The sequence below is a fragment of the Danio rerio genome, chromosome 16 (assembly GCF_049306965.1).
Source record: "Danio rerio strain Tuebingen ecotype United States chromosome 16, GRCz12tu, whole genome shotgun sequence".
Lineage (NCBI taxonomy): Eukaryota > Metazoa > Chordata > Actinopteri > Cypriniformes > Danionidae > Danio > Danio rerio.
The window spans coordinates 51,485,001-51,495,000 of NC_133191.1; the positions used below are offsets into that span (position 1 = coordinate 51,485,001).

Consider the following 10,000-nt stretch of genomic DNA (forward strand, 5'->3'; position numbering starts at 1 on the left):
ATTCATTCATTTATATATTCACAAATGTATTCATTTATTCACTCACTCATTCATTTATTCATAAATTAATTTATACACGCATTTATTTACTCATACATTCATTCATTTATTCATAAAATCATTTATTCACACATTTATTCTATCACTCCTTATCCATTTATTCAAAAATTAATTTATTGTCACATTTATTTATTCACTCACTCATTTATTTATAAATTAATTTATTCACACATTTATTTACCCACTTATTAATTTTTATATTCACACATTTATTGTTTTATTCACTCACTCATTCACTCTTTTATTCATAAATGCATTTATTCACACATTAATTCATTTAATATATCACTCATGCATTTATTCAAAAATTTATTTATTCACACATTTATTTATTTATTTATTTATTTATTCACTTATTAATTCATAAATTCATTTATTCACATTTATTTATTTGTTTATTTATTTATTTATTCACTCACTCATTTATTCATAAATTCATTTATTTATACATGTATTTACTCACTCATTTATTTATACATTCATTTATTCACTCACTCGCTCACTCACGCACACATTCATTCATTCATTCATTCATTCATCCATTCAACCCAGATCTGCTCACAATTTTAACAGCAGCCTCATTTATTTTCATTACTTAATCTTTATCTTCATTCCTGCAACAATTCTGGCAGATGCTCACTTTCTGCCAAATACAGTTTACCTCCGGCTACCATCATTTTAATACCTCAGGAAGAGTCATTGTTCCGCAATATGGAGTCAGATTATATTGCCAGACTCTTCATCTGGGTTTAAAGTGGGTGTAAAACAGCGTCAGCTCTGAAGTTTGTGTGTTTTGGAGCTCTTGCTGCCCCGAGGTTAGTTTGGCAGCCGCGGCTCCTGCTAAATGAAGCTTGGTTAGAGAGGAAGCACCCTGTAATTAGCAGTAATCGCTCGTCAGCTGCATCGCCTACAGAGAAAATCAGAGAAACTGCTGCTTTTACTCGGCTCAGCATTAAGTTTCCAGGCGCTGAAACAATCACTGAAGCTGTTGTTCAAGTGCAGTTTGAGTTGGGTTCTATTCTTAATGTGAGCTTAGCTTAAAGCTTAGCTCACACTACACTGTAAAAATATCCATAAATTAGGATTTTTGTGTATGGTGTGATTCATGTTTTTATTTTTGTCCATTTATTTATGCTTTTGATGTGCATTATGGGAGCTGGATCTTTCTTTTAATAACATTTAAGCTGGAAAAGTTTGAAAAAGTGACTTTTATTAACATTTTTAATAGTTTGAAGCAGGGTTGGCCAAACTTTTTCTTATGAATGGCCTAAAAACCCAACTTGATTAGGGTGGTGGGTTGAAGCTAAATATACCAAACTGTATTGCACTAAAGTGTTCATGGTAACTTTCTAATTTATTAATAATAAAAATGTATTGATAAAAATACTTTGATTGTAATAATAGTTATACTTCTTACAATAAAACAATAAACAAATCTCATTTATAACACAATGCAGTTCAATGTTTTTTATTTACAAAGAGGTATGCATGAAGTCAGCGGAGGTGCGGGATGCGGCGCCAGGCGAGAGTATAATTCCACCTTGGACACTGGCTAGACATTGAAATTTGCTCATCCGATATCACCTTACGTTTTTTAGTCCATCTTGAACAAAATTTTTTTTTGTTTAAATTCTTATTTTATTCAATTCAATACAAGTCCTTGCGACAGAATCTCTTGTCGCTGTCTAATCGTATAACAATTTAACCTGCATTAAGCCAACAATCATTATTAAAGGGGGCCTATTGTGTGGCAACATCCACAGACAGCCCTATGAGAAGCAGCCATCTGCTATAAGTGTTTCTGTACCATACCGGCCAAAGACTAAGAAGCATTATAAATGTGCTGTTTTATGATGCACTTCTGAGTCACTTACTGTTGGAATATCTAATTAATTCCATGCGCGTTCAATAAAAAAAAGTCTGATGTTACAGCTTGGCGTTTGGATGTTACCACTATGACGTCTGTCAGACGTTGGATTTTGGTAGCCATACCCAATGAATAAATGTCAGTATCTGACGTCAACATAACATTGGTTTAAAATGTTGGATTTTGGTCACTTTCCAACACAAAAAATCAACCAAATATCATTGTCATTTGGCTTGTTATTGGTGATCAGCTTTTTATAGTGTAATACTCACTCTTGAGTACTTTAGAAAGGGCTACTTTTTACTCATACTGTACTTTGAGTCATATTTACAACAGATACTTTTACTCTACTTGCACTACATTTTTAGGCAAGTAATGATACTTTTACTTGAGTGATTTTTCAGTACTCTTTCCACCACTGCCTGTTACTAACCATAACATTACTAACTAGATTACTGAACTAAACTTCGATAACTTACTAAACATTACTGAACGTGTTTTATTATTTCAGCAAATAGAATTGTAGAAATGTGGTTTTCCACCATTCACTGTGCTCTAAGTTTATGCAACCATGATGACTTCTGAGTCACTTACTGTAGGAATATCTAATCAATTCCATTCACAGTCAATAAAAAAGGTCAGGAGAGGTTTTTCTTTAAAAAATATTAGTAATTTATTGGATTGACGTTGGTTAAAGATGTTGGATCGATGTTGGATTTTGGCCACTTTCCAACACAACCTTAAATCAACCAAATATCATTGTCATTTGATTTGTTATTGGTGATCAGCTTTTTACAGTATAATACTCCAGCCTGATCTCACAAGAAAACGTAAGTATTTTACGTTTGGCCAGTTTAGTGGCTAATTCGTACGAATTACGAATTACAGTGTACGAGTTCAGTCGTACGAAATGGTACGATTTTAAAAAGGAGGTGTGGCACCTAACCCCACCCCTAACCCCAACCGTCATTGGGGAATGAGCAAATCGTACTAAATTGTACGAATTAGATTGTACGAATTCATACGAATTAGCCACTAAATGAAAAAGTTACGAATTGCCGTGAGATTGTGTTAAATACTCACTACTCACTACTCTTGAGTACTTTAGAAAGGGCTACTTTTTACTCATACTTTAAGTCATATTTTCAACAGATACGTTTACTCTACTTGCACTACATATTTTAGCAAGTAATGGTACTTTTACTTGAGTACTCTTTCCACCACTGCCTGTTACTAACCATTTGAAAAACATTACTAACTAGATTACTAACTAAACTAAACTTGGATTACTTACTAAACATTACTGAACATGTTTTATTATTTCAGCAAATAGAATTGTAGAAATGTGGTATTCTACCATTCACTGTGCTCTCAAGTTCATCCAATTATGATGACCTCCGCTACTAAGATAACCTGAAATGTGAAAGGGGTCCATTATCCACGTTTGTATGTCTTTTTGGATAAATCGTCTGCTAAATGACTAAATGTAACTGAACACCATTTGTCTTCTTCTTCTGCTGTGTGTGTCTCAGTCAGTGTCCTCACTGGAGTCTGCCGGAGCTCTACCAGTCCTGCCTGATGCCCAGAGACTGTGTGCTGAGTGAGTGGAGCGAGTGGAGCTCCTGCTCGAAGGCCTGCTCAGACCCCAAGGTCCCGCAGGGCTCTCGGTCCCGCAGCCGCCAGCTGACCCGCCTGCCCAGCGGAGGAGGGTTAGAGTGCCCACAGCTGGAGGAGAGCGAAGCCTGCGAGCCGGAGGGAGACTCAGTGCCACCCTGCGCCCTGTGAGTAGCATTCATTTATTTCAATATTAATAATATTAATAACAAAATATTGTGCATATGGCGATATATCTTTATCTTTAGTTTTACAGTGATAAAGATTTATTGTGGTATGGACATTCTGTTCAATTGACGCACAGTTTCTGTTAGGGCTGCGCAATGTGTCGCAGTTATGGAAATATTTATAAGTGCATATGGCTATATATCTTTGTTCATTTCTATACTTGTAAAGATAAACAGTGTGTCCGCGGGCTCTTTAAAAGTATTAAAAGTTGATAAATCATGTAAAAAAATTTAGGGCCTTAAAGTATTAAAAAAGTCTTTGCAAGGTATAAATTTTCATATAATTTTTGATTATGCAATGTATGGTTGTTTGCTAAAATTTGCCAGAATTAAATCTGTGAACATCAGGATGCTGTGTAGTTTATGAAATCAATGAAGTCCTACTAGATTTCACATCATGCTGCTTTTTTTAACTGCAGTAAACAAGGCAACACCATTATTTCTGCAGTTCCATAGTCGAAAACGGGCTGAGTTAGCTAGATTTAATATATTTTCATTCAGTATATGAATAATGTTTTAGTTTTGGATTAGTTTCTTACATTAATATTTAATAAATATGCTTTAAGTTAAAATCTTGTTAGTGTTTCCTGTAAAAGGTGATTATAAGGTCTTAAAATGTATGGAAAGTTTCTTAAAAAAGGTCTAAATCCTGTATATACTCTAATAAAGATAAATTGTGATATGCACATTCAATTGATCCTATGCAGTTTCAGCTGGGGCTACACAATATATTGGCATCAAACTATTGCAAATTTGAATATCACTATATGGGCCCTTTCATACACCCGGTGCATTAAGGCACAAGATGTGTATGGTGCAATTTGTTGGTGTTTTCAGACCAGCGCAACTATCATTTTCAAGTTTTGCGGCTCGTTGTTAGGTTGGGTAAATGTTGTTAATGTTCTTAGGTTACTTACCGAATCCATTTGCGCTATTTGTGGACTCATGGGCGTGCTGGTCTATAAAGGAGGTGTGTTAAGGCGCATTGTTGGCGTGTTGCTATTTTGAGGAACTGAAATAGACCGCACTGTTGACCAACTGAAAGCTGGTCTGAAGTCCAGCACAGAGCGTGTTAGTTATGTGCCTATGCAGGTAAAAACACTTACACATTGCTTAATACACACAAAATGTAAAGCAATACACAAATATCTATAAATATGAAAAAAATTAATAAAGGATTAAAATCTTACAAAAATTATTATTTTCTATAAAAATATAAAGAAAAACCTCCATGCCGCCTTCATCTCACAGGTTTTTTTTTTCAGTTTATTTATGACTATTTGGGTTTGTAATGTTATTATTATTAGCAGCATTATTTATTGTATGCATATATACATTTAGTTTATTAAAAACAAGTCAGGCAGGCTTTGGAGAGTATTCATCACCATATGGAGCATACGAAAAAGAGGTGTTAGGATATAACTTCACGCTTTTATCACAATTTGTTATTATTGTTCATTTGTTTGTTTGCTGGAAATTAGAACTGAATTTAGAAATAGTTTTGAAACAAATTTTTGTGCTTAACAAACAAAATTAAATATGTAGGCTAATGAGTGTCTTCAGTGGAGTGCGTACAACACTGTTTCCTCATCCACAAAAGTAAAGAGTAAAGTGAAGAGTAAAGTAAAGAGTAAAGTAAAGAGTAAAGTAAAGAGTAAAGTAAAGAGTAAAGTAAAGAGTAAAGGAAAGAGTAAAAGTAAAGAGAAAGTAAAGAGGCCGAATGGAGGTGGCTCATTTTTTATCCTCACTTTGCAGATGCTCTGTTTAACTGTTTTCTCACTAGTGAAACGTTTAGTTTTTCCTCTTACAAAGTAAATAGCAAATGCAATTTGACATGACGCAACTGATTCTGAAAGAGAATGTGAAATGAGACTCTGATTGGTTTATTGCACGTTATGCTCAAAACACACCCAGAACTCATTAAAAGAATAAGAACAACCCTGTTAGACCACGCGCTGCAGCGCAAACCATATTTTTTTTTATTGTTAAAACAGCGAAAGTGGATTTGGCCTTTAATGCTGTTGCGGCATGCTCTTTATACTTTGCGTTTAGTTAAAATGGAGCCCTATATTTTTATTTTTATTTCTATAGTGATAAAAATATGTATGTAGACATAGCACTTGCAGAATTTGTTAAAATGAGCATAATTTCAACAAAAAAACAGAGATCCTACAAAATGCATTTTATGTTTTTAATCTACATAAATCCACGCCCAAATCACCCTGCAGCCCAAGACCGGTTACTTACTTAAGCTAAGCAGGGCTGAGCCTGGTCAGTACCTGGATGGGAGACCACTTGGGAAAACTATGTTGCTGTTGAAAGTGGTGTTAGTGAGGCCAGCAGGGGGCGCTCAACCTGTGATCTGCATGAGTCCTGATGCCCCAGTAAAGTAAAAGGGACACTACAATGGGCGCCATCTTTCGGATGAGACGTTAAATTGAGGTTCTGACTGGATCAAAAACAAAGCAAGCGAGAGATATCCGTGTGAATTTAATGAGATGTATTTAAGGGGATGCACTGAACCGTGAACGTCATAGTACTGTGTGAACTTCTTGTATCGTGTTCTAGCCTTGAACTTTGTAAAGTTGTCTCTTCTGTGCAAACAAAGCTGTTTAAAATGCTCCTGTTGTGCTTTTTACACTTCCTGCTGTCTTTGGTGCCTACTGTTGAAAAAGATCTGCATTTCTACAGAACACAAAGTCTTTTCAAAGCAAGTAAACACTCCTTCTGTAAGCACAGTTCTTTGAGCGAACCGTTAAAGTCCTGAGTTTTCTTCCAGGAACGTGCATGTCACAGTATCTCTTTAAATGGCTTCCATGTGTGTTTTTGACAGCTGAAATAAAACTGTACTTAGTATAAAACTTACACTGTGTGCAAAGTCTGACAGTCAGGTGTGATGCTTTGTGTCTCTGTGTGCTTAGAAAATGATATATTAGAAGCTTAAACTTTAAACAAATGCAGATTATATTGTTGAGTGACTGAGGCGCAAGCTGTTAAAGCTCCACCTTCTTTTGGAAAAAAGGGCGGGGAGAAGCAACTCGGTTGCATTTAAAGTGACACATGCTAAACAATGTGCATTTGCTTACACAAATAATGCCGAGTTTGGACTGCATGATTTTAGTCCTGATTTTGACTCCCCGACAGGTTTTGAGAAATCTCTGATAAATGCCTGAAATTGGTAAATCAGGCACAACAGGCAAATAGGTGCTCGTTCACGTGAGTAACACAGTGTGAACTATCAAAGACGCGATCTGAGAGAATCGCAGATGAGTCGCCGATCACAGACATAAGCTGCATTATCTTACACAGAAGCGACATTATGTTAATAATCATAAATCATTCCTGAGCAATCAAGAATCAATTAAGAATGGATGATGTTGAAAATATAGCTTTGATTCAAATAAATGAATTATATTTAAATATATATTATTATTAATGGAATAGTAAATAAAAAATGGAAATTCCTTCACTTGTTTGAGATTTTATTTATTTATTTTTTTTCTGTTGGACATATTTTAAAGAATGTTGGAGACTGGTAGCCATTGATTTTCATAATATTTATTTTTCCCTTATTTACATTTATTAATATCTTTGTGTTTGGAGATTTTGGATCCACTTGAGAGTGAATAATCAGTGAGTTAATGTTATTTTTTGGGGTGAACACATTACTTATTTACATTTAGTCATTTAGCAAACGTTTTTGTCCAAAGCGACTTACAATTAAGGAGGCATTCAGTGATTCAACTAGCGGAAGCAATACACACAAGTGCTAACTATACATAGGAACTGTTCACACTCAAAAAAGTAAGCGCTAGAGTAAAGTGGTACTACAGGTGGTTTGTCAAACCCACTCACCTGCATGAGGCACACCTCATAAGCGCAATGTTTCTTTTGTTTTAAGATGTGGAGCGATTTTATAAGAACATGCCTGGTGCAAATGTGCAAGACTGAGAGAGACCACCCGTCAATGTGAGGCACACTTCATAAATGGAGTGTTTCTGTTTTTTTGTTTCAAGAATTCACGCTTAGCTCACGATTTATACATTTTGGCGTTCTCTCCCGGCAGAGAACCCTGAGCTCAAGGGATCCTTGGACCCAGGGCTCTCTCCTTTTCGCAAAGCAAGGGGAGATTGAGCTCAGGTCGATCTCAAAACTCCTGCTCAGCTGAGAACCCGGGGGAAACCTACGCGGACACAGGGAGAACATGCAAACTCATTCTGGATAAAGCATGAGGAAGGGGGGTTTCTTTCAGACGAAGATGAAAAGACGTGACTTGGGATCCTTTGATTGTAGGATCATGATTAGCTAATGTAGGCCAGCTGGGTCAATCATGAGCACGTGCTACTCTCAAAATTAGTTTAATATTAAGCTTCACTTAAAGATATGGAGTAATGATAAGAACGTGCCTGGTGCAAATGTGCAAAACTGAGAGAGATGTAGGAGTAAGTTTTCTACAGGTGGTTTGTCAAGCCCACTCATCTGTGTGAGGCACACTTCATAAATGCAGTGTTTCTTTTGTTTTTTGCTTCAAGAATTCATGCTTAACTCATGATTCATAAATGATGGCGTGCTGTCCCAGGAGAGAACCCTGAGCTCAAGGGATCCTCTGACATAGGGCTCCCTCCCTTTCGCAGGGCGAGAGGAGATTGAGCTCAGGTTGATCTCAAAACTCCCCCACAGCTGAGGCTAAGGTGAACTTCCTGAGAAAAAGACATTTAGGGACTTAGGCTAATCTTGTCCATAATATAGAGCATATTTGAATGTTGGAGAAACCCATGCGGAGACGGGGAGAACATGCAAACTCCGCGCAGAAATACCAGATGGCCCAGCGAGGATCCTGAGCCAGTGGTATTCTTGCTGTGAGGCAACAGTGCTAGTCAATGGGCCGCCGGGCTGCCCATTCTAGACAAAGCTGGAGGAAGGGGGGTTTCTTTCAGACGAAAATAAAAAGACGTGACTTGGTATCCTTTGATTGGAGGATCATGATTAGCTAATGTAGGCCAGCTGGGTCAATCATGAGCATGTGCTCCTCTCGAAATCAGTTTAATATTAAACTTCACTTTAAGATATGGAAGAACATGCCTGGTGCAAATGTGCAAAACTGAGAGAGATGTAAGAGTGTGTTTTCTACAGGTGGTTTGTCAAGCCCACTTACCTGTATGAGGCACAGTCAGAGTTGATAATGATTGGGGTTGTCCTGTGGGAAGGTGGGGAGAGAAGAGTTTCCATTACTTATGGGAAATTATTTTAAATCCCAATACTATTTTACAATTCTGCTTCTTAATGACAAAACATTTAAAATACTGCAACCTCAGTCTTTTGAACAATTTTACACAAACAAAATTGAATGATTACACTGCACTACATTGCCCCAGCTTTAGGGTTAGGGTTAGGACAGTTTAAAACAGATAATCCCATCGATTTACATAATGGCTGTCAACTTTTTGTTTTTGTTTTTTTAAAAGCCTTTTTTTTCATATATTCCTTCAGTTTCCAACAATAACCCTGAACCAAAAAAAAAAAAACTCAGAACTTATCAACTTTTGCTTTATTTTTTGCCGTGGGGTCAGTAACAAAGTTGGCAGGGTATGCATAACTCTGAAGAACCAGTTCAACAGGGTCAGCAATTCCAATATTTGAAAATCTTTGTTGTTTGAACTAACATAATCATATTCATGATTTCAGCCAGTCGTCCTGAGTCAGTGCAGATATAACATTTATAAATGACAGCCAGCATCGATGTGCTCTCTTATCGCTGTTTTGGATCAAAGGTTTTCATTTTCATGCTTTTGCAGCTGTAAAAATGCTTCGCTTCATTGGAGTGATCATATTATGTGATATACACCAACAAATTGCTGTCATTCTATCATATCTCATCATACGTCAGCCAGAGGAAGCGTGGTTGCTCAAAAGTCTCTCTTTAATAGCTTGAAATATGTAACATTGTTCCTTGTAAGCTTGTCACTGAAGTTTCAGCCATCTGAGAGGATTCTCCTTCAGAGAAAACAGAACAAACTGATTTAAGACAACCCATGACACAGAGCAGAACGATAAAGGACTGAACAATAAAGTCCACAAGATGTACTGTACAGCTATGGAGAAAAGAAATTACAGACCCTTTATATAGCGTATTGAACACGTCATGTTTTTTTGTTTTTTTTACTTCCTGTGAATAATAACAGGAGCTGTTGACATGGAATTGAACCAGATTTTGATAAAAACCCAAACCGTT

General features: G+C 36.5%; 1 protein-coding gene across 12 annotated transcripts in view; it reads left to right on the plus strand.

Annotated features, from left to right (window-relative positions):
* Window positions 1-10,000, plus strand: part of thsd7ab (thrombospondin, type I, domain containing 7Ab) — a 346,631-nt gene that overhangs the window by 170,803 nt on the left and 165,828 nt on the right. For all 12 annotated transcript variants that reach the window (XR_012391319.1, XR_012391315.1, XR_012391314.1 and 9 more), the window contains exon 3: window positions 3,460-3,708. Coding sequence is in view for 4 of the 12 variants with exons in the window: in XM_073924512.1 (XP_073780613.1) it covers window positions 3,460-3,708 (249 nt within the window). In the remaining 8 variants the exon portion in view is untranslated. The remainder of the gene's footprint in view (window positions 1-3,459; window positions 3,709-10,000) is intronic.